Source organism: Ochotona curzoniae, unplaced genomic scaffold (genome assembly GCF_017591425.1).
Source record: "Ochotona curzoniae isolate NIBS_2020 unplaced genomic scaffold, NIBS_Ocur_1.0 contig_430, whole genome shotgun sequence".
Taxonomy (NCBI): domain Eukaryota; kingdom Metazoa; phylum Chordata; class Mammalia; order Lagomorpha; family Ochotonidae; genus Ochotona; species Ochotona curzoniae.
In genome coordinates, this window is record NW_024466219.1 from 2610878 (window position 1) to 2635848 (window position 24971).

A 24971-nucleotide genomic window follows, 5' to 3' on the forward strand; every position below is an offset into this window, starting at 1 on the left:
AAGGAGGGAGGTAGGGAGGGAGGGAGGGAGGGAGAGAGAGCGAGCGAGAGAGAGAATATCAGCTTGGAAACTTACATCAGAAATATTTTAACACCTTTTTCTCTCTTTGGACTCCAGTAGAGTCTTCCTCCAAGTCTGGCTTCAGGTTGAAGTGATATTCACTTACTTAGGTGGTGAACCAGTGGTTATGAATGAACTTACCAGAAATGAGAAGAGGAACTAAAGTTGCTGACAACAAACTTTGGGCCCTAGCAACCCTTTTCCTCTAAGTGTTTTCAGTGTCCACCCTACCCCCTTTGGAATTTCACTTCTGTTTCTTTCCTGAATTGTGGAGGTTGATATTTAACATCCTTTGACTGCTGGGATGGTTACGAATGGAAAGGGGGACATCAAAAGAGACCACCAGCATTACTCTGCGAACTCCCTTCTTGCATAACTGTGCCTTGGCCTTGAGTAACACCGTTCGACCTTCTACCCATCCATAGCACAGAACTTTATCCCAGGTGTAAATTTTAGACACCGTGCCATGCACTGTGGGCAGCCTTGTGAGCAAGATGAATAGGATTCTAACCATGCACTGTTAGTCCTTTTAGAAAAGGGGACTTGTGGAAGTGGAAGCAAGGGCTTGAAGCCAAGTCCCACGGTGCAGATGAGACCAGCAATATGCAACCAAATACACTTGGAACCTTCCATTTGGATTTAAGCTGGTTTTTGAAGAAGGGATTGGTTCACTGAGGTGAATAGCAGTTGCCTTTGTGGTCCTACAGAACTCTGCTTCCAACCTCATCATGAGGTTTTCCTTTTGGTCACCATTCAGCAGTCACATGTCTTCCTTCACTTCCTCAGACTAACTGCCCGGGACATCGGACTCCAGTGCCACCAACGCTGTGTCTCCCCTGCCCCTGCTACACTCTTTGTCCAGCACTGCTTAGGTTATCTTGGTTTCTGCCTTTGCTGTTCCCATTGTTTGTGACCCTCAGCTGTCATCATGGAAAGGGTATATGTAGGCGTCACTTTCACCTATCCAGTTCCTGAGACAATGAGTGATGCACAGTAGGGCTCAGATGTTTGCCAAACAGATGGATGGATGGATGTTAAGCTACAGCCCTGCATTGGGTACACACTGGCAAACTTGAAGAAAGAAAAGGCACTATGGGATATAGCATGGGAGAATGGAGAGGGAAATCATGGTGCTGGAGAAGGAGATGGGCTCCCATCTTGAAGTCTTTCCAAGTTTTAAAGGATGTTAGTGAATGGTGACGTAGCTCCAGTGGGCTGCTTGCTATTGTTCAAGTGAATAGAAGACAAGTCAGATGTATTGTACAAAGGAGGAGTTTTACATCAGATGCTCTTTCATAGTTTATTTCGGTACACGTGTGTGTGTTTTTGCATTGTGTTTTGAAATATAAAGGCCTTTTGTTTTAACTTATAGTAACTAGGTGTGAAAGCCACAGCTGAGCCATGTTGAGGATTTCAGCTTTTCCCCTAAAGGAATAGAGTCGTTGAAGACATTTTCACAGGGAGTGAGTTCCGAGGTCCTTTCCCTGCTGGAGATGCTCAGTTCCTAGGCGGGGAGTCCAACGGCCGAGGCACCAGCAGGGCTGGGCTCTCAAGACGGCATCCTCCTGACTAACCTTCCTCTTATAAGCACCGGCACTACATGTAGGAGCCAGTTTGTGTCAGCTCTGCTCCACTTTCCATCCAGCTTTCTGCTTGTGGTCTGGGAAGGCAGTGGAGGATTGTTCAGGTCCTTGAAACCCTGCACTTGCGTGGGAGACCTGGAGGAAGCTCCTGGCTCCTGGCTTTGGATTAGCTCATCTCTGGCAATTGTAGCCACTCGAGGGTGAATAAGCAGATAGGAGATCTGTGTCTCTGCTCTGTAGATCAGCCTTTCCAATAAAAATAAATCTTGTAAAAATAGATTCTTGTTAAATTTGAACCTTAATAATGACAGTTTTAAAAATATTTATTTATTTTTATTGGAAAGGCAGATTTTTGGAGAGAAGGAGATACAGAGAGAAATATTTTCTATTCACTGGTTCACTCCCCAAGTGGCTACAATGGCAGGAGCTGAGCCTACCTGATGCCAAGAGCCAGGAGCTTCTTCTTGGTCTCCCAGGCAAGTGCAGGGTCCCAAGGCTTTAGGCCGTCCTCTGCCGCTTTCCCAGGCCACAGCAGGGAGCTGGATGGGAAGTGGAGCAGCCAGGACAGAAATCTATGCCTATATTGGATTGTGGTATGTGTAAGGTGAGGATTTAGCCACTAAACCATTACGCCAGGACCTGTTTTTTAAAATTCCTAGCACATAGCCCAGGTGAGAAGCTTTTCCTTTTTCTTTGTGAATTTGTGTAAAGCGAACAGAAAACAAAGACATGTGGCCTTTGGATTATAATCAGTTTTTTAAAAAAAGATTTTCCGTAACTTCAGTGACTTTTTCATAAAATTCTTGGCAAACGAAAAAATAAACCCTAATTGTTTAATAATTCCTCACAGAATTAACTTGGACAAATAAATACAGAAATTAAACGGTGCCATCAGAACAAGTTTCTCTTTCCCAGTTTGCATGTGTCCACCCCTCGGGAACAGTCCCTCCGCTCCCTGGGGACTCTGGCTGTCCGAGATCCCTAGCTGTCATCACTGGGGTCCTGGCCCCACATCCAAGGGGAAACTTAACAACAGTGACTGTTTGTTTTGTAGGTTTCGGAGACGCTCAAGTGCCAGAGAAGAACTTTGAAGTGTGAAAAGATTTCCTGTAACTGAAACCAAAATGGCGCTTATAGATCCGTATCAGCACATTATAGTAAGTCATTGGCTGTTTTGCCTTCTCCCTGGAGGGGCAGACGCGTTTCTGTGTATCAGTGTGGTGGTGCTGGCAGCTGCTGGGTTTGTTGCTAAACTCCTCTGACCCTAATGTGATCTGCATGGGCGACAGCAGCACAAACTCCTCTCTTTTTATCACTGTAAGTTTCTGCAAATGAATGATAGGGAGGGGAATAAAGAGCAAGCAACTGTAGCAATACTGAACGTCTATGAGACAACGAAATATATAGTTATCGCATAGCAATTTTGAGCCTGTGTAATTGCTTTCAGTAAAGCGTTGAGTAATTTTAAATTGGTATGCAATTTTCCAAACTTCACTGAAAGGGTGCATTTTCTTTTGAGGAGGGATATGCAGAGAGCCTAGTGGCTAAGATGCTAGTTGAGGTGCAGCCCTGGAGCATCCTGAACCCAGCTTCTTGCTAAAGCAGACGTGGGGAGGCAGTGGTGGTGGTCCCTGGAGTAGGCTGCTGCCACCTGCTCGGGAGTCACAGACTGAGCTCTCACGTCGCTGTGGGCGTTTGCGGGAGGAGCGGGGGGATGACCCAGGAGGTGAGGGCTCTCTCTAGCTGTCCCGTCCCTCTGCCTCTTCAAATAACTAACAGCAGAGATCTCCTTGAGACTCACTTAGGCTTATATGGATTGAAAGTTCATTATATAGATAAGGAGAAATAACCCACAATACCATTTTTATATACCATGCTTTTACTCTCCTGTGATTTTTCCTGCTTGGGTAGCAAGGTTTAACATTTTTGGTTCTTTGTAGTGCATTTTCTTTGTTCACTCACAACTTTAATCGTTGAAAACACGGTCCTTCCAAAGGTCTCATCATTGCCTTCCGTGCTGCTACATCCAGGGGCTTCTCCTGTTCCCCATCCCCTCTCTGCTTAACTGACCATTCCTCTCTTGTTGAAACACTTAGCATATTTTTTCTGGCTCTTTTTCTCCCTGTGGTCTGAGCCAAGGGATCTAGCTGGGGTGTCCCTCCAGAGATGTTGCCTCAGGTGACCTCCTGTGCAGCAGCCAGTGCAGGGTTAGGTCAGTCCATTACTTGTACCAGCCAATGTGCATACCAGTGGATGCAGCTACCTGGTCAGCTCTGCCAACAGCCCCATCTTAGCCTAGCCCAGCCCAGCCCACCACAGTCCTGGTCTTCACACACTCCCCAGCATGTGTCATGACCTAGTTGGGGCAACCACTGATACCTCCTAGCAGGTCCATCCCCAACCCTGGCTTTTGTTGTGTTGGCATGTGCCATGGCCTAACCTGGCCTGTCCTGCATGCCATCTTATGCACACCCATGGTGCTTCATCTTAGCATAGCCTTTCTAACCCCAAACCTGACCCATATGTATGCCAATGGGTGTTGCCTCCTTACCCAGCTTGGCCCTCTCCCAGTTCTGGCTATCATGCTCACCAGCAGGAACTACAGTTCAGCAGAGGAGTGCCCACACTCCCCCTGCCACACCTGCTCTCAGTCCTGGAACTTGCCCCTGCCAGCGAGTACCGAGATCCAGACTGACATCACCTGCACCCAGTGCCAACACTTGTCAGCTGCTGTGTGGCCTACCCTGGCTGGCCTACTCTCATCCCAGCATGTGTGGCAGCCTACCCAGCCTGGCCCATCCCCAGACCCGACCCAAATTCTAGCTGCCCAGACAAGTCCACCCCTAGCCTCAGCTCTCACACTCACCAGTAGAAGCAGCATCCCAGCAGGGGAGTTTCTGAGGTTTCCCCTATCAGGGCTCCTCCCGGCCCCAGGTCTTGCATGTGCCATCAAGTACTGTGGCTCAGTCAGATGGCATTTGCCAGCAGGTGCTGCAGCCTGGTGCAGCTTGGCCACCCCTCAAGTCCCAGCTTCTGCCAGTGGGTGCAGCAGTCTGGTCAAGCTTGGCCCACTCCTAGCCCCAGCCCTCATGTGAACTGGTGGGTGTTGTGGCCCAGCTTGAGGTAGCCCACCCTCTGCCCTGACAGTTGTGGGTAGGTAGTGTGTTCTAGCCCAGCATGCCCTCGAAGCCCAGCTTTTGTGTGTGCCACCATGCGGCCAACAATGCTACTTAGCTCAGCCTATGTCTCTCATACATGGGCAGGTGCCTAGCCTGACCCACATATGCCCTCTGGTTTTCCTACACTAAACCACATTATCTCAGCTTCTTTACCTATCTGCAAGTACAGTGACCTCATCCTTGGAAGCACCCTCAGCTGCTCCTGCTCCAACATTCTCCCTGACCCCCTTTCTTAGGCAATCTGCAGCACCCCCTGCCCCGGGTGGTGCGGTGGCGCATCTTGAGGTCTGTTCCCTGCCTTTGCCACACACCTTTAAAAAAAAGAATAGTCAAGTATTCTGTTGCACTGGTATAGGTAACACTGCTTTGGTTCAGAGCCCTTTAAAATGATGAGGATTGCTTTTGTCTGTTCTTCCAGCTCGTGTGAATAGGGAACAAACATCGTGCTCATGGTTAAGTGTCAGTTGTTTTATGACAAGACTCCTGCTCTGGCTTCATAGAAATACACCTTTCACAATAATGGGAGTGAGTGCAGTCCATGCAGAATGTTTGTACGAAAGCGAGACGAGGGGAGTGGAGCCAGCTAGCCAGTTCTGAGCGGTTGGGACCAGCTGGGCCAGCTGATGGGACTGCCTCCAGGCAGAGCAAACTCCACTGCTGTTGCCCGCAGCTGGGATGGAGTGCTGAGTGGCAGTGGTTTGCCCGCCTCCTGTGCCAGCGCCTATGAGGGTGGCAGGGTGTGCAGGGCCTCTTGCGTAATGGGCTTTGCTGTTCTGTGCCTCGAGTTGGGTTTTCCAGCCAGAAGGTTATCTGCACCTTTAGAATTGGGTTATTTTTTAAGACTAGAGAGACATCTGCTTTAAAAGACACGGTCAATATGAAATGTTGATAGAAATTTCCCCCTTTTTCCCTGGAGCAAGAAAACTCGGTCTGTTTTTAGTACCTGTGAGCCATGGCGGGTCTCCCTGCTACACGCATACACACACACACACACACACACACACACACACACACACACACACACACACACACACACACACACACACACACGACTGTCAGCCACAGGGGTGTGCTAGTGTGACTACCTGCCAAATAAAGTAGAAGCGTCTTTAGGAAACACTACAGAATGGCTGATAATTTTTCCAAAAAAACTGGGAAAGGCTGCATTCCAGATGATCATGGTAACACAAACAAACAGACAAAAGTCAAGGAGGCAGTGTTGAGTGACAGTCTCATCTTACCTGCTACGTGCGCAGGAGCACTCGGCCCTTCTGGACAGCGGTACGAGTACTTCCTGGTGTGTCTGCTTCACAGGGCTCCCGTAAATAGGAAATTATTGTGTGCACAGAAGTTTCTTTTGAAACCTGGCCATGTAAGATACTTCCAGGGAACTCAGAAGGTGAGATGTGGAAATATGAAACACGACGTTGACCAAGCGGCAGCGTTGGGCACCTGCCAGCAGGTGTGGAGGCGCTGGGTCCTGGCTTTGCCGTCCTCTGATGTAAGTAGGTGAGAGGAGGGCTGTGCCTCAGGTTTCTCCAGCGAAAAGAACTGGAAGGAGGTATTAATTCATTAATTATGTGGGATTAGCTCCCTTGATGATGGAGACAGAGAAGTCCCAGGAAGTGGCTTCTCAAGCCAGCACCCTGGGAGAGAAGGCACGTGGTGTAACACACTCAAAAGAGCACAGGGCTGCCCAGGAGAGGGGTGGGTTTTGGGTGGAGGAGGGGTACCCTGCTTCCCCCTCTACCTGCTTCTGCTCTGCTCAGATCATTCCCAGGGACCCCAGGCAGTCTGCTCAGTGCGGTCTCTGGTCCCAGTGCCAGTCTCCCCCACAGGCACACCTGGGCACCACCAGTGCCAGTCTCCCCCACAGGCACACCTGAGCACCACCAGTGCCAGTCTCTCCCACAGGCACACCTTGGCACTATCAATGCCACTGTCCCCATAGGCACACCTGAGCACCATCAGTGCCAATCTCCCCCACAGGCACACCTGGGCACCACCAGTGCCAGTCTCTTCCACAGGCACACCTTGGCACTATCAATGCCACTGTCCCCATAGGCACATCTGAGCACCATCAGTGCCAATCTCCCCCACAGGCACACCTGGGCACTATCAATGCCACTCTCCCCACAGGCACACCTGGGCACCACCAGTGCCAGTCTCCCCCACAGGCACACCTTGGCACTATCAGTGCCAGTCCCACCCTACAGGCACACCTGGGTACTATCAATGCCACTCTCCCCTACAGGCACACCTGGGCACCATCAATGCCAGTCCTCCCCCACAGGCACACCTGGGCACCATCAATGCCAGTCCTCCCCCACAGGCACACCTGGGCATCGCGTGGCATGTCAGGGTGAAGCTCAGAATCAGTTATCCGAGCTGGTAACAGTCAGCTCTTTAGCTCTCGTTCATGTGTGCTGGGCCCTCCCCTGCTCTGGCCTCTCCACAGAGGCCGAAGTGTACACAGGATGCTCTCTGCTTCTTTTAACTCACACGTCCCTAAAAGATCATTACATTTTTATCTTTCTGTTTACAATTTTCTCTGTTTTTTTCTTTTAACAAAGAAAACCTTCTTAGCCATGTTGTGTGGTTTCCAGTTCCACGCACTCCTGTTTTAGTTTGACGTTCGAATCCTTGCCCTCCACACGCACTCTCGGGCTGCTGTCGGTCTGCTCTGTTTGGTGCCTGCCAACGGATCAGGCAGGTTTGTAGTCTTGGTCTTTTGTCTCCTCACTTCCTGACCGTGTTGGATCAGACGCTGAAGGTTAAATGGCGAGCTCTCAGTTGACACGGTTCTTTCGGAGAGCTGCAGGCCTTCTTCAGGAGCCGGCAGCCTGGCCGCCCTCACCCCAGCCAGGCGGGCTGTTCTCCTGGCAGCCTCCAGGGGAGGCAGTAGTGTGGCTCTTCAGGATCTTTACCCTGAAACTCCCAGTCTCTCCAATTCCGGGTCGGCAGGTACCCCAGGACAAAACCACTGCCTTTGGTTGCTGTAGTTTTGAACTTTGTCCTGATGGTTCACATATTTAACCTTGTTGTGTCTTTGCTACTTTGACGCATGCATTTCTTTGTTGTTGTTGTTTTAATACCATTATCAAGCTTTTTCTTTTTTCCCATTATCTTCAGTGGGAGGTAGTCATTCAGATTTTTTTCCTGTTATTTTCAGCTTGTGGAATACCTGGCTGCTACATTTAGTCAGGTGTACCTCCAAATAAGCCCAACAATATTGGCCGTTGTCCCATTTGATAGGATTTCCGCTTAGGGGAAATTTATCCCCTAAACTTGACAGTAACCGCTACTCTCCGGGAAGTGTTAGTGTGTCCAGCTTGGATTTACACGAGGAGCGTGTTAGTCCTCTGTTCATGGCCAGAACACTGGGTTTCCGGCCAAGTTCAGTTCAGGTTCTCCTAGCTTATGGACTCCACTGCTCACTGACTGAGTCAATGAAATGCTGAGGATGAGGGTGGGAACATCTCATTTCACTTCATATCATCATCATAATAGAAAGTCATGACTGTGTGGAATACTGAGGTCTTTTTTCCAGCTCCCTGCGAAGAATCAATTCATTGTCAGAAAAACACTGGGGGTTGGTAACACGAATACTGTCTGACAGATGAGAAAACCAAGTCAGAAAACCTGGAAATCAGGAATAAAAAAATGGATACGTTTTGTGAAATGTTCATCTTACACGTGTGTGTAGCTGTGTGCCTTTTCCTGATTGCTTTAGAGAAAGAACATGTAAGGCAACAAGAAGTTTTAAAAGTGCCTTGAAACAGGAGTGGTTTGGAATTTGCTGGCTGCTGGTGCTTGGTGCCCCCCGCCCACGGCCTCTTCCATGTCTGTAGGGATAGGAGGGGAAAGCTCTCTGCATGCACTTGGCTCTTCAGGTGTCTAATACGCTGCTCCAGGAACGAAGGAGTGGGCCTTCCCTCCCAGCCCTTGCTTGCCTTGGCCAGGTGCCACCTTTGCCCTAGGAGAGTGTAGGACCTTCAGGAGTACGGAGGTTGCAAAGGCTGAGGTTCCAATGTCATTTTATGCTGTTGCAATTGTTTCATTACCAATTGAGTACAATCTCTCTTTGTAACTTGGAGATGCAGCCGTCACGGTAGACTTAACTAAGTAATAAGCATTTTAGAGTTAAGCTGTCTACATCAAATATTTTCTTGTACTAATTTTTCCACAAAAGAGCATTCTCTGTGATCTTCATTAAATGAGGACTTAAAATCTTACTGCAGGGTCCAGCCTAGTAACCTAGTGCCTGAAGTCCTAACTTTGCCTGTGCCAGGATCCCATATGGGCACCAGTTCTAATCCTGGCGGCCCCGTTTGCCATCCTGCTCTCTGCTTGTGGCCTGGGAAAGCAGCCATGGATGACCCAAAGCCTTGGGACCCTGCACCCACATGGGAGGCCAGAAAGAAACTCCCGGCTCCTGGTTTCGGATCAGCTCAGCTCTGGCCATTGCGGCCACCTGGGGAGTGAATCATTGGATGGGACTTCTTTGTCTCCCCTCTCTCTATATATCTGCCTTTCCAATAAAAATAAAAGAATCCTGCTGTAATGCTGTGTTTATTGTGATTTTTAAAGGTAGTATTTCCATACTTCCAAGTGACATCTTTGTTGTATATGGAAGAGAATGTCAAAGTGAAGTTCTGTTTTTCTTATAATAATGTCTGCTAGAGCTAACAAACTCTGTGGCCAAATTAGGTGTTTTGAGCATTCATTTGTGTACATAGCCAACCCATGACTGAGAAGTCTTAAAGCAAGTGTGATAACATCACAAACTATAAATCCTGTTGATGATCCTTTGAAAAATGTTGGGGACTGTTAGCACAGCGTCTGTGCTGTTAATTGTGTTAGAATGGAATTCTACACTAGGAAGTGAAACTGAAAATAAGATTCTAATCACAAAAAGCATCATTATTTATGTTTGACTTCAATGGAACTGTAGTTTTGAAACATCCCTGAGCTGTGTTTGAAGTTGCTTGTGGTTGATTTGGGGGATCATGGTCTCTGGGTTCAGTGCTAAGGCTCTGGAGTCTCTGTTTTGCTCAGTGTTTACTTTTAGCTTGGGTTAAAATTAGACATTGCTAATTGAGCGGAGCACCCCCCGCCCCGTGCATTTTCGTGTAGACTCCACCTTGTCTTCCATCGAATTTGATTTATGATTGTTTCATTAATTCTGCAAGTACCAGTAGACCTTCATGCAAGTTAGTAAAATCATCAAAATGACTACGTGCAGATGGCCTGGCAGTTTTTTTTTTTTTTACAGTAGCCAATCATCTTAGCTACAGGCATAAATATAACAGTTCAGGATGAATTTTGTACAGTAGTAATTGCCTAATGACTTGGAACTTGTAAATGTGGCAAGACAGAGGGTCTTGGATTCCATTATGGAAAAGATTACGGATGAAGCGAGACATTCAAAGTAAGATAATCCAAGACTTGAAGGAAAAACTGACTCTTGGTGACTAAGTCAGTGGATTGGGCTTTGATTTGACATCTCAATTGAAATATGGCATCTTTCTGTGCCAGCTGCTGACTGTCATGGCCCTGAGTCAGTGGTTTCCCCTGGGGAACACAGGTTGTGGATTCAGTCATACTGTTTCCTCTGGCACAAGTCCCGAGCTGTCCAAGGCAGAGCCCTGTGTGCACAGGCTTGAGGATACATGTCACATGAACATACTGGCTGCTTGGTCATTTACTGTGAACAGCACGAGTGCTCCATTCATTCCAAATACAAGAGTCGAATTGAGGCTGATGCAAATAAAAACAAATTAAGAAAAGGACAGCTAAGTGGATTTATAGGAAATAACTCAGTAGGTCTTCAGATCAATCGTGCATGTTACAAACTGTAATATAGCCATAAATATACTGTTTTAATAAGTGGTAACATTTTATTACTATTAAAGTTACAAGTTTTGGCATTATTATTATCTAAGTAACAAAAAGAATGTAGGAAGAATAAAGACACTAGATTATAATAAAGTTTACCAACTTAAAATCTGAGTTATTAGGAAATTTCTCGAATTTTAATCACCTATAAATATAAATAATGGCATGAATTTAATAGCACTGTTTAAAAGATGAAATGAGACTTGCAATCTAATAGCATATGTAGTATGGGGTTCATAATCAATGAGCCTTGCTGTAACAGTTAATAAACATATAACATATGAATATATTTATGATGATTTCAAAAATTTAACATTAAATAATAAAGCCTGTCTCATCATTTTATGTTACAAGAGACTGTTCAGGCATTTGTGCATCCATGTAGTGTGTGATATTCTCTGATATTTGAAAATTCATGTGTTCATCTAAATCTAGTTTTAGGACATGGTATAGACACATTGGAAGGGAGGCAGTGTTCTATACAATTATTGGTTCTTAGAAGGTCTCTTCAGTGGCAGACGCTAAATCTCCACTGGAGTTTTCAAGGAATTTTGTCACTGCGTTTCAAGTCTCATGGTTTTTCTGGACTCATTTGTTCTTGCATGTCCATCTGTAACAGTACCACTTTAAAGAAAAGGATGCCTGTCCCATCATAAAGTTGTTTCCTTGGCAAAAACCAGCTAACTCCGTGTGTCCATTTTTGGATTCTGTTCGCTTCCATTAATCTTGTCTTTTTTTTTCCCTCCTGCCAACACTTCTTGGTTACTACAGCTTTATATTGTTTCTAAATCAGGTAATGTCAGTTCCACAGCTTTGTTATTCTCCCTCAGTTTTGCGCTCATTATTGTTGCTCTCTGTAACTTGTCAAATCCGCTTGCCATCCTTACAAACTAGGTTACTGTGATTTTGGTCAGTGCAGTCTTGAATCCACAGATCAAATCAAGAAGAACTGACGAGCCCGGTATGCTAAACTCGTGGCTAAAGTCCTCGCCTAGTACACGCCGGGATCCCATGTGGGCACTGGTTCTAATCCCGGCAGCTCCACTTCCCATCCAGCTCCCTGCCTGTGGCCTGGGAAAGCAGTTGAGGACGGCCCAAGGCCTCAGAACCCTGTACCTGTGTGGGAGACCTGGAGGATGTTCCTGGCTCCTGGCTTTGGATTGGCGCAACACCGGCCATTGTGGTCACTTGGGGAGTGAATCATTGGACAGAAGATCTTCCTCTCTGTCTCTCCTCCTTTCTGTTTAACTGACTTTCCAGTAAAGATAAGTGAATAAAAAAAATGCTCACCTCTCAGTGTTGAAAGACTGTCAGTCACTTTCTCAGACAGTCGTGGGTTTAGGCGGGGGGAGGAGCCTCCTGGGTTCAGTGAGACAGAGAACACCTGAGCTTTGGGGCCTCTTTGGCTTTCCCGTTGCTCTGAGAACTCGGGGCCTACTTCCATTTCCCTTTTAGTGAGAAAGGTTGTCTGATAACTCATTTCCATTCAGGTGAGCTGTTGACAAAAGCCCACTGTCTGCTCATGGTGGTTATGACCTGCGAGCTGTTGGGCCAATAGCGATGTCTAAGGCTGCACTCACGTATATAATGGAGTCATTCACCAGCAACAGCGAAAACAAACAAACCCCAATGAGGCAAATGTCTTCCTCTGAGTTGGCCTTCCCAAGCCGGGGTGCCCCAATATAAAGCCCGATTGTGTTCCCAGGATGCCTCATTTACATTTTTTTTCCTAAGCACTGGGTGAACCTGACAGCAAGTAGGGCTAGAGGTTGAGCTAATAATTGAACCCGTGTGACATTTTAAAGACAGATTCAAGCTCTCAATTACCCCGCGGTGGGAGAGGCATCGGGTCAGCATGTTCCTGGTATGTGTGTTGCCTGTTGTCTTTGTCTCTGTGTGTGTGTGTCTATTCTCAACGACAGCCTTGTCCACGAGTCTCCAGTGGCCGAAGCTCATCTTAACCACCTGTTGTTTGTTTGCAGGTGGAGCACCAGTACTCTCACAAGTTCACGGTCGTGGTGTTACGTGCCACCAAAGTGACCAAGGGTGCCTTCGGGGATATGCGTAAGTGTGTTCCTGCTTTACTGTCAAAATGGCTCTGCGGTTTGCTTGGCTTGCTCTAGTTCCTTGAGAGCAAGGGGCTGTCCCTTCCTCAAATGTGGTTTTCTCTGTGTAGCTCTTGGAGTGACAGAATTGCGAGCAGCCTTCTGACGCAGCATGGTGTCATAACCGCATTTCCCCAAGGTTGTCTGTGAGCTGTGAACACTTGCAGTCACGTGACATATAGATTTCTGGAATTCGGAGAGTTCCTGTGTAATTCTATTTTGAGAAGAGTGCTGAGTCAAGGCCTTGACAGGCCGGAAGTGGTTATGTAGAGGGTTAGAGAGGGTGGCCACCCTTCTTGCGCCTTCGCATGTGCACGGTGTGTAAGGAGTGGCTGTAGAAGCTAGTCCATGCCCGAGACTCAGAGCTGCAGCCTTAGCTCACTGTTGCATTAACTGCTTGGCAGACTTTTTCATGCTTTAAGAAAGTTTCCTTTCTTAATCTTGCAGTTAAGATGGCTAGGTTCACGCAGGTGGGAATACAAAGAAAATGGGTGAATATCATGATGATAAATTTGGTGAACCTTTAGAGTATTGCCAAAGTACAGGAATGGGGGTTTTAACTCCCAAAATAAGTCTCAGAAAGAACGGGATTATGATTTCTTGGAAGGGGAAATGAGCAAGGAGTTGAAAGTGGACAAAGGGGCGTATCCCAGGCGGGGAGAAGAGCAGGAGCGCCTGGGGGCTGGAGCCACCCCTGCTGCCTAGGTGCAGCGCCAGGATGCAACAGGAAGACAAGCACCCGAGAGAACCAGGGCCAACACTGAGACTCAGAGCAAGTGGGGTGACAGGATCTTCACATCAGGAAAGCTTTGGCTGTTCTGTGCTTGTCAGACTGGTGGGGTGTGAAATGTGACAGTTTGTTTCCAAAGAGCAAGAGGGACTTGAGCTTGCTGAAATGGCTGGGGAAGGCCCCTGCACAGGGAGGAGGTGTGCTCTGCTCCAGCCTTCCGTGACTACAGGATATGCAACAGGGGGAAGCCGGGAAGTGCGGGCAAATGGAGAGGTGAGTTCGCTGAGCTGGGGCCTTCGTGGGAGGGAGGGTAGCGCTCAGAGCTCTGTGTCCTGAGCTTCAGCTCAGACATGACCCCTCTTTGGCGGAGTCTTCCTTGGGCAATTCCTGCTTTGGTTTCATGATCCCTTGAGTTTTCTTCATTGAAAGAAGTCGTTTGCCCTTGAACTTGAGCAAAGCCACAGACACGTCTTAGAGCCAGAAAGGCCAGGCTGTTAGAAAAGCCGCACACTAGGTCACCAACTGCCCAGGCTTGCAAAAGAGAGGCCGAAAATGCCTTTATCAACAAAGCACTAGTTAGCAGCAGCTCTGGTTGCTGCTCCTTCCTTATTGAGTTCTTTCCAAGTTTGGGGCTTGACTGCTCAGGAGGAACCTCAGCCCAACGCTGTGGTGCTCCGGGCCTCCTTTCGCGGGGCTGGGTCAGGGCCGCAGGTACATCGCGGGGGTTACCTTCCTCCCAGGTAGTACAGTGCAGAGTGTGAGGCTGCAAGACTGTCTCAGGTGAGAGTCAGTTAACCAGGTGAAAGAGCCATGCTGCGTGTGCGGCACACTGCTTGAGAAATGAGGAGTGACCTTGCGCTGTCCCCATTCTGAGGGACTTGGTGCTGTCGTGTGGGGAATTTGAGCTGTATTTGGGCAGTAATGTCTGGGGACACACGGAGAGGGGGGTCCCAGTAGCATGTTCAGCAGTAATGCCCGGGACACATGGAGAGGGGGGTCCCAGTAGCATGTTCAGCAGTAATGCCCGGGACACATGGAGAGGGGGGTCTGAGGGGCGTGTTCAGCAGTAATGCCTGGGACACGAGGAGAGGGGGGTCCCAGTGGCGTGTTCAGCAGTAATGCCCGGGACACATGGAGAGGGGGGTCCCAGTGGCATGTTCAGCAGTAATGCCTGGGACACATGGAGAGGGGGTCCGAGGGGCGTGTTCAGCAGTATGCCGGACACTGGAGGGGGTCGAGGGCGTTCAGCAGTAATGCCTGGCACTGGAGAGGGGTCCAGGCTGTCAGCGTATGCCTGGCACGAGAGGGGGGTCCCAGTAGCGTGTTCAGCAGTAATGTCTGGGGACACGCGGAGAGGGGGGTCCCAGTAGCGTATTCAGCAGTAATGCCTGGGACACGCGGAGAGGGGGGTCCCAGTGGCGTGTTCAGCAGTAATGTCTGGGGACACGCGGAGAGGGGTGTCCCAGTGGGTGTTCAGCAGTAATGCCTGGGACACGCGGAGAGGGGGGTCCCAGTGGGTGTTCAGCAGTAATGCCTGGGACACGCGGAGAGGGGGGTCCCAGTGGGTGTTCAGCAGTAATGCCTTGGTTAAAGGATATGCGAAACTGATTCAGAATGATTACCAAGGTGAAATGTGTGAAATCTGTATTACATCCAAAAGGAGGTAATGGATTATATACAGTAATATTAATCTAATCTACAGTAGTAAGTTACATATGACCAGGCAACCAAGGACCCGGTACTTGTCATGTTGATGCCACCTCCTACTTGCCACCTTGAGGAAATGGAGCCATGCATCGAGGCTGTCACCTAGCCCTTGGAGGATCCGAGAGCATTAGATCATGAGGTTGATGTGTGCCATATGACAAGGGATGCCTGTTGTGTATTTTCAGGCCACTGTAAATAACTGCGGTAATTTCTTTGTAGACTCTAATAGGGATTTCTGAGGGACAGGCCGCAGTGTAGTGATAAATTAAGAGGAAAGACTAGTGACAGGTAGAGAGAGGAAATACCTGGCTAGATAGAAGACCATGAAGTGTGGTCTGTGAGAGAGCAAAGCAGGAGGGATGAGAGCAGAGACACTGGGTGCTCAGCACTGCCTCGCTCACTGAGGCTGTGGCAGGGCCAACAGACTGACACAGTGACACTGCGCGTGCTGGGTACTCAGCACTGCCTCGCTCACTGAGGCTGTGGCAGGGCCAACAGACTGACACAGTGACACTGCGCGTGCTGGGTGCTCAGCACTGCCTCGCTCACTGAGGCTGTGGCAGGGTCAACAGACTGACACAGTGGAGGAAAACACAAGTGCTGGAAATGTTAGAAGCAGCGATGGCACCAAACGTATTAAATGTAAATGATATAAAATATATAATGTAAATGATGTTTATATATTTATAATTTGTTTTCAAAATTTAAGTGAAGAAAGGAAAGGTTCTTGAGGAAAGTCACTTATTCATAGACTAAGAGAAATTTTATTCATCCTTAAAGGGGATGATTACAATTTGTATTTATAGTTAGAAAGAGGTGCTAGGGAAAAGTCAGTATTTCCAGGTTAAATTTGGAACTGGGGTTAATAAATGAGAACTATATGCATACAATGACATAAGGCTTAGAGAAGGTAATATGGATTTTTTTCCCTAAAACCTTTTTAATACAAAGGGAGAAAATTGGTATGAATAGGTGCATTATGAATGATAAATGCATTTTTTGGGTTGTGGGGAAAGGAAACGGAAAGATTCCAACTGATTGTCCCCCTTTGTTTTCCAAGGGAAGTGTGAGTCCTACTTAATTCCTCAGCCTAGGAGTAGTGATTATAGCAGCTGACCCGGAAAATGGTAAAAGTTTGGGCAGCCATCTGAAGAATTTAAAAAAATTAATAAGAGAAGAATTACTGTGCTTTAGACAAAGTTAAGAACTAAAAGGTTATTGAACTAAGCTAAAGTAGCCAATAGCGAACATTCGTTTCTTCTCAGAATTACTTAAATATACATACTTACTTTTAAAAGTCTAAAGACGTGAAAAGCTGTTGGACAAACTGATACTTGAGGGGTCCAAGGTCTCTTAGAGAATGGAAGGCATTGAAACAGTCCGAGTGGGCCACAAGCCGCTTTGCCTTCCCTTCATTGCCTCCATCCGGGTAAGTCTGTGTGCTGATCGGGCACTGGGAAATGGCCAAGCAGCGGGCAGGCAGAGAATGCTGCAGAGCTTGGGCTTTCGCAGAGGACTGGGCAAAAACTGGACTTCAACGTCAACTGAGTTGAATTGGAGAGACTCAGAAAACAATACCGAGCTTCATTGTGAGGGGGCAGCTGTATTTGCAGGGCACCTGGCTGAGATGCAAACATGGAGTGCCTGGAAAACAGCAAAGGAAAAGGAGACCATAATTGCCCAGGGAAAATGGGCCAGACAAAAACTCTAGCTTCAGTTGGGGTCCTAAGTACAGGAGGAGACAAGAAGCAGACCAAACCACACAATGATTTCAATAAATTATGTGTAAACGTATTCTGTAGAAGGAGCTTCTCTACTCCTCTCTACCTGCCAGGACAGATCTAATTCATCCAGAATTCTTTACAAAAAGTTGAAACATGCCTAAGATAAAATCCGGAAGTAAGAAATAGCTCTACAACTTTTAGATATGATCTTTAATATAAGCAAGAATGATATGTTCCAGAAAGTAGGTGACAAACCTTGAGTACTTTTCCAAGGAGCAAATGTTTATAAAAGATTCAAGTGTAAAATTTAGAAATAAAACATAACTGAAGTTTAAAACTGCATCTAGAGGGATCTACTATAGCTAGGATAATCCTAGAAACAGAGCCAGAGAAACTATCCATGCTGAAACAGAGAGGACAGAAAGAGAGAGAGAGAGAGAGAGAGAGAGAGAGAGAGAGAGAGAGAGAGAGGCAGACTCATTCCCCGTGCCTATGAGACCTGGTGCTAGACTGGGGCAAGCTGGAAGCCAGGAATGCCGTCCCGGTGTGCCATGTGGGAAGCAGGAGCCCATCGGGCTCAGTTGTCCTTGCTGTCCCCAGAGTCTGGGTTGGTAGGCATCTGGAGTCAAAAACTAGACCCGGGACCTGAGCTCAGGACACTAGTGTGAGCTGTGGGCATTTTAACCAGCAGGGTGAATGCCTGATTTAAGCTTGTGTTTTAAAATTGTATGCACAGTTCCACTGTGCCCAAGTTTTTAAAAGCGCAGGTTTACAGGGTGTGATGAAGCAGGGCTCTTGTATTCTGAATGCACTCTTAGAATAGTGACAGTGATTCAGGGAATTACACTTGGAGAAGCAGTGTTTCAAGTTCCCCTCCGTGAGGGCATAGCTAGATTGATGCTTGGAGGGAAAATTATTTTGCTGTTTGTCATAAAAATCATAATGGACTACTGATCATCTTTAAGCAGAGTTTAAATCTCTACTGAATGAAATGGGACTGAGAAAGCAGGTAAGAAGTATTTAAGATAGAATTTGGGGTATGGAGAGGGACGTTCTAGAACAGAGGGTTAAGCTATCTCATGCAACAACAGCATGCCATAGGAGTGCTAGTCTGCGTCCTGCCTGTTCCACTTCTGATCCAGCTCCCTGCTTAATAACATGCCTGGAAAGCAACAAGTCCATAGGCCTCTGCCACTCATTTGGGAAACTGAGACGGGAGTCCAGGCTCCCTCAGCCATTTGGGTGGTGAGCCAATGGATGAAAGATTCCCCCTCTCTCTCTTTTCTGTCACTCTGCCTTTCAGATCCACCTATCTATGTATCTGTACGCACATATACAAATATGCATGTGTGTGTCTCAAGAACTTGGGGCATCGAGGTGCCATCACTTCCCGTCCCAGAGCGTGTCAGCAGTGCTTGGACAGAGCTAGGAGTGAGATCTCGTTACTTCAGGAAAGTCACTCCTTAAATCATTGACGTTTATGAGCGAATTTCCAACCACAAAATCCTCAATCTATTTCTGGCGCATGTAGTTTCATGTCCTCTTTATGGGAATATAAAAGGCTTGTGTGCCACACCCCCGAGCGTTTTTGTTTGTCAAGATTTAGATAAAAGAAGGAGATGTAAGAGGGTTTCCGCCCAGTCACTACAATTCTACTTCCCCACCTGTTTGGCTGGGGCTGCGCTTGTGACTCAGCATCTAATTGTCCTGTAGGTGTTAATCACGATGCCATGGAGTAGATACACAGGAGGGAAACAAATTCTTACTTTTGACTCTTTTTTCCCCCTAATGCATTTCTAGGAATTTACCTAAAGAAAGCACTGGACCATGTTGGCAAAACGGGCCCTTCATGCTCCGTGCAGCTGCCTGTTTTCGGTTTGCTCCCATGCCAACGAGAATGTAGACCGGAGGGAGAAAGGGGGCTGGGTACTGCTTGCATTGCTCTTGCTTTAAAATGCCTTGAAACTGTTCTTCATCCTGCAGCGTCTGTCACTGCTTCTCTGTTGCTTAGTTCATCCAGATTAGCACTGATGCAGATTGCTGTAGCGAAGTTTCCCACTGACCGGCATCCTTCCGCACCCTAGCTTTACCGTTCCTGGCTAATGAGAGCAAGAAGAGAGACTAGAGCAACAGTCACTCCAGACCCGCTGTGTAGAATATGGACATCATTTTAAAGTAAAAATAGATGCAAAGGGGCCTGGCATGGTAGCCTAGGAGCTCAAGTCCTCGCCTTGCATGTGCTGGGATCCCAAATGAGCCCCAATTCGTGTCCTGACTGCCCAACTTCCCATTCAGCTCCCTGCCTGTGGCCTGCGAGAGCAGTAGAGGACGGCCCAAAGTCTTGGGACCCTGCGCCCACCCAGTCTAGTGGGAGGCCCAGAAGAATCACCCTGGTTCCTGGCTTCATTATCAACTCAGCTCTGGCTGTTGCAGCCACTTGGGGAGTGAAGCAGTGTATGAAAGATTTTTCAGTCTCTCCTCTCTGTAAATCTGACTTTCCAATAGAAGTAAATAAATCTTTAAAAATAAATAGATAAGCGCTAAGAAATGAAAGTGACGGTGACTACCCTGGCTTCTTCTGCTGTTTTGACACAGAAAGCTGTTGCGCAGTCTTGTTTCCATGATGCTTTCCTTATCTCATCTGAATTCTAGTATGCTGGAACGCATGACTTGTTCAGAATCCGAGCAGGCTGGACAGCCCCCTGTCTCCCTGATGGGCTCACGCGGCTCCAGCCTGCTCAGCTCTTCCTTATCTGGTTTTTCCCAACGAACCATGCCTTTCTGCTTTCTCTTCCTTGTTTGCGCCAAAAAGACCTCTCCCTCCTCTTACTCCAAGATTCAAATGAAGATCTAGTTTCAAAAGAGAGTTTCCCCACCGGATGGCTTGACCTCGTTTGTGTGCAATCATCCGGGTGACTGAGTGACTAGTCATCGGCATGGTGTACCTGCTTGTCTCCAGGTTACCTGGCCTCTAAAATTAGATATTAGCGTTTGACTCACTTCCATAATTTGGATCTGCTTTTGGGGCTTGGCCTGCTATCAAAGCCGCATTGCCCTTTGACGGGCAGTTCCTGGCATGTGGTGGGCACTTACATATTTGGTGAGTGAGTGAATGGTGTTTACCATCTGCGTGCCTCCCCTTCCCACGCACTTCATGTGTTTCAGATTGACTTTTACTTGGCTTTGCTTTCTCTGGCTTTTCTGGGAAACAGATAAACAAGAGCCTTGGCCCCATGAGAGTGAACTGGTCTTATAGGCGAGGCAGGCTATGCAGTTTCCACTTAATCTGAAGAGTCCATTGAACAATCCCATTAGTCACATATTTCCCCACCTGCTCTGCTCAACCTGTCCCTTTGTTGCCTGCGGCAATCCTGAGGGCTGCAGAGTTGAGGGACCCTCAGGGCAGAGCCACAGCCTCGGGTTGGGGTGTGGCTGTTACCTCTCAGGGCAGAGCCACAGCCTCGGGTTGGGGTGTGGCTGTTACCTTGTAGCATGTCCTTTGCTCTGTGGGCGCTTCTCCCCTTGCCATACTTCCTCCTCAGACTTCCTATTTGCAGCTGGTCTTCTGTGGTTCTGCAGAGAGATGCCATGATGGCATCAGTAAGAGCTATAGTTGTCCCTTCTGCATGTCTAAAACAGGATACCGAAAGTGCCTCCAGAAGATGGCCCACTAACTGTCTACCAGCATGGGTTCTAGGCTGCACTGCAGCTCTATAGGTGATGCTCAGGGCCATGAGGACCAGGGGTCTGTATGCTCACCAGAGGTCCCTGCATCTCAACTCTCTTTTGAGAGCTACTGCCCAGGCTCAATGATGCATGTCACTAGCAGAGCTTCCCATCTTGAAGAAAAACAAAAGAACAGTTAAAAAGATAAATCTGATGTCTACATAGCAGGATCTAGAAATATTCAATGAACGCTGGTGATTACACTGACGGAACTGTACACAGGTGTCCAAGAGCAGGGTTTGCATGTTCTCTGAAAATTGATGAATACGCAGAGTTACCTTTGCGTTGTACTGAAGCCTGCATCTCTCCCTCTTCCCCTTTCTTCCCCCACCACTTGCTTTGCTCTTACACTCTGCCTTTTCCTCCCTTTCTCCTAAAGTCTGTCTCTTTCTGCAGCAACCCATTCCTCATGGTCTCATTCTAAGGCTGGGATGATGAGGCCATGAAGAGGATGTTGTTGAGTCAGATGCTCCAGGTTCAGGACCTTGCTCTCTTTACATACTGGATGTGTGATTTCAGACAGTTGCCTGATGTGTCTAAGAACCCGTGACCGGTGGAGTCCCAGCACCACTTCCAATTGCGACTTCCTGCTGACATACATCCAGCAGGAAGAGGTGAAGGCTGCTGTTCTCGGGTCCAGGCCGCCCGTGTGGCGGGTGCAGACAGAGCTCCATGCTCCTGACTTGGCCCTGCCCAGCCTTGGCTGTTGCAGGCATGTAGGGAGTGATTTATGGATGAAAGCTTGCACGCTCTCTCTGTCTCTGCACCTCTCTCCCCACACCCGCCTCTCTCTCTCTCTCTTTCTCTCTCTGCCTGTGTGGTTCTGCCCTTCAAATAATAAATAAATAGATATTTGAAGGATGGCAATAGCCACAGGGAAAGACATGTTAGAGCATAGTTGTTTTATGTTGCTAGGTTCAGAAGAATTAAAGATGAGTAAGATGAGCTCCTTGCCCTGAATTTATTTATAGTATTGCATGAAAAGACAGATGTGAAATTTCATTCAGACATGCAGCCTTGGCAGTGTTGTGAGTTGGTATAAGATTTGGTGGAATCACCGAAGAGTGATCAATATTTACACTGCATTGATCACCCACTGTGAGTGTATATACATATAGTGAGAAGAAATTTAAATATTTCTTTTATTTGCAGTTTCTTTTTAGGAAAAAATGTATTTATCTCAAAGTCAGAACAACCAAGAGAAAATCTTTTGTCTGCTACTTCATTCCTGATGATCACAGTACCTGGGTCTGGGACAGGCCAAAACCTGGAGCCAGGACTCCATCCTGGTCTCCCACAAGGCTGGAAGGGTCCCAAGCACTTAGGCCATCTTCCGTTGCCTTCCCAGCAACGATGGCAGGAAGCTGGGTTAGAAATGGAGCAGCTGGACTCACCAGTATTCTAGTGTGGGAAGCTTAACTTGCTTTGTCACAATGCTGTACCTTGCAGTTGTTGCTATTTCAGTAGACACATATCATCCCCTGACTTGAGGCAACCCCTACATAGGAGAGAAACCACCTGCTGACTGAATACTGTTGTCATCAATTCCTACTGGCTACAGTATAGACGCTGCCCTTCAGGATTGCTCAGCGTGCAAGCATTAGAATCATACAGACCATCCTTACAACAAACAAACTATTCCTTTTGTAATGACTTTCATTATTGTACTTGGTAAACTGAGTAACTGGGATGAGTTTTGTAATGCACAGGGACATCCTGACCCTGGCATTAGCTCGGTAGGTCACGCTCCACCTGTAGCAGCTGGGCTAGGATGCTGACTGCTGTGAAAAGACCCTCGGGAAGGGTGGGCAGCTTTGGACAAAATCACCCAGATTCCCCCGAGAGGACTTCCTGAATGGGGGAAGCACGCTGTGTGCAGCCTGTGGTGTTCCCTCGCTGCTGTCCTGTCTCAGCTGTTTCAATTCCCTGGCTGTGGACTCACTGAAATGAATTGCATCCTTGTTCTCTGTAGTTGACACCCCGGATCCCTATGTGGAACTGTTCATCGCTACAACTCCCGACAGCAGGAAGAGAACAAGACACTTCAATAATGACATCAACCCTGTGTGGAACGAGACCTTTGAGTTCATCTTGGATCCTAACCAGGAAAACGTTCTAGAGGTGAGCAAATTGCGTGGGGGCTGTTGCACTGGTCGGAACTCATGATGAGAGAGATGCTTGGCATTGTTCCCGTGCTGCCTTCCTTCCCCTTGGGCAGGTGCAGCTGGAGGGCTGCTGGGCCACCTGGTAGACCAGCTCCCACACGGTGCACCTCAAGCAGTGGGAGCATCAAGGAGATGCTGGAGCAAAGGGGCCTGGGGACACACGCGTCCTTCCATTGTGCTCTGAAGAGAACAGAGCTTCTGTTGAGCAGAGAAGACACCTCCGATGGGAGAACAGAGTCACTGTTAATTGCCTTTAAAATCGATTTTTTTAAAAAATAGCTGTACCACTTTTTTGCGTTTCTTTTTCCTAATCCAAAATAGTGAAGAGATAAAGTCCATTTCTGAAAGCAGAGCAATCAATAAAACAAAACTATAATGATTACTTTCAGAGCAGCTGTAGTATTCAGTAGGAAAAGATAAAAGTGTTGTTAAACGTTAAATATTGGGAACTCACATGAGTGCTAATATCATTTGAGAATTCTCATTTTGTAAATGTGATATCTTTAGGCATATTTTCCAGAGTTCCTTGGGAATTCTCACCCTTGGGTCTGTGCTTGCCCCATAGATCACACTGATGGATGCTAATTACGTCATGGATGAAACTCTGGGGACAGCCAAGTTCCCTGTGTCCTCAATGAAAGTGGGAGAGAAGAAGGAGGTGCCTTTTATTTTCAATCAAGTAAGTGACAGCTTCCCCAGAGAGACGAATCATCTCAGACAGCTTGATTTAAAATTTGAAAAATTGTCTTTATAGAATGTTTTGCTTTTTCAAAAAATATTCTTTAATTTACTCACTATTTTAGTCATCGGAATTGACTATGCTGCTTCTGCTGTCTGTACATTTGACAGCAGTGTTCTGCTAAATGCTGACAAGGCATCCGTCTGCCCTAGATGATGACAGTGAGGTTGGGCTCTGGCTTTGGGCTGCATTGGCAGCTCTGGTGGAAACATCTGGGAGCTGAGGGGGGCAGGGGCCGAGGGGAATGACAGAGAGACCGAAGACACTGTTGTCGTAAGCCGCCTGCTCTTCTATCGTAACCTATCTATTATTTTGATGAGCACATGTTTGCTACTGTATGTAGTATTATAAATTGGGTCTCACTAGAGGGAATGTGTCTCGCTCCAGGTCGAGGCAGTGAAGACCATAGGACACTGTCTTGAGATCTTTGCTATCTTTCTCTTTCTAGGCCCACTTCATTAGGAAAATTGTGATTGATAAGGATTAGTGAAACTTTAGGAAAATTGTTTACATGGAGAGAACCCATTGGATAATGAATTCTCTGAGAAACTTAGTAGATTAGAGTAAGAAATGTATGGACTTGGTGGGCTGTGTTTATGCCCTACACATTAATTTGTCATTACACTGACTTTTCAGATCCCTCGTCCCACTAACCCACCCACTCCTCACTCTCACTGTGCTCTCTTGGTGCCTGGGACACCCTGAGTGCCTGCTCCCTGCTTCAATCTTCCTGGAAGTCCTTTGTGGTATCCACTGGGACCGAGCTATTCACACTGTCCCATCTTCCATCTTTCCCCTGTACGCCACAGTGAACACTGCTTATTCCTGACTACCAGAGTCATAGATAGCTTATTCCTACGAAGTGAATATACACCCTCTTCAGATAACAACAGAGACCCAAAGGGCCTCTTCTTAAAGACAGACAGACAGACCGACAGAGATATGTATATGTCTGTACAATGCCCGGAAGAATAATGAACAGAAAGGTTGCTAAGTCTTCCTCACTTCTTGGCATCTAGGGTGGAGGTGAGGTAGAGTGGGAAGTGGGAGTTGGAAGAAAGATAAGTGTGCTGAAAAGAAACCACTCAGGGTGAGACAGGTGTCGGTGATGGATGAGGGTGCAGTGGGTGTCAGAGCGGCTGAGAGGGCTCTCGTGTGGCTGTGTTGCAGTGGGTGGTTGTGGATGGTGGTTCACGCCCTGCTGTTTAAAGGCAGACTACTTGGCATTTCAACTTGACTCTGCCCCTTGCCCTGTGTCCCATCCAGGGGAAATGACTTAGCTCATGCCGCAGTTTGCTCACTTCTAACAATGGAGCCGATAGCCTATACAGGAGTTGTTGTGGTTAAACAAATTC

At 47.4% G+C, this 24971-nt stretch overlaps 1 protein-coding gene across 4 annotated transcripts in view; it reads left to right on the plus strand.

Moving 5' to 3' along the window:
- The window catches only part of PLA2G4A (phospholipase A2 group IVA), a 280276-nt gene that overhangs the window by 16463 nt on the left and 238842 nt on the right, over positions 1 to 24971 (plus strand). For all 4 annotated transcript variants that reach the window (XM_040985387.1, XM_040985388.1, XM_040985386.1 and 1 more), the window contains 4 exons: positions 2698 to 2800; positions 12703 to 12784; positions 22685 to 22833; positions 23443 to 23556. In XM_040985387.1, the coding sequence (XP_040841321.1) occupies positions 2768 to 2800; positions 12703 to 12784; positions 22685 to 22833; positions 23443 to 23556 (378 nt within the window). In that variant the 5' untranslated portion in view covers positions 2698 to 2767. The remainder of the gene's footprint in view (positions 1 to 2697; positions 2801 to 12702; positions 12785 to 22684; positions 22834 to 23442; positions 23557 to 24971) is intronic.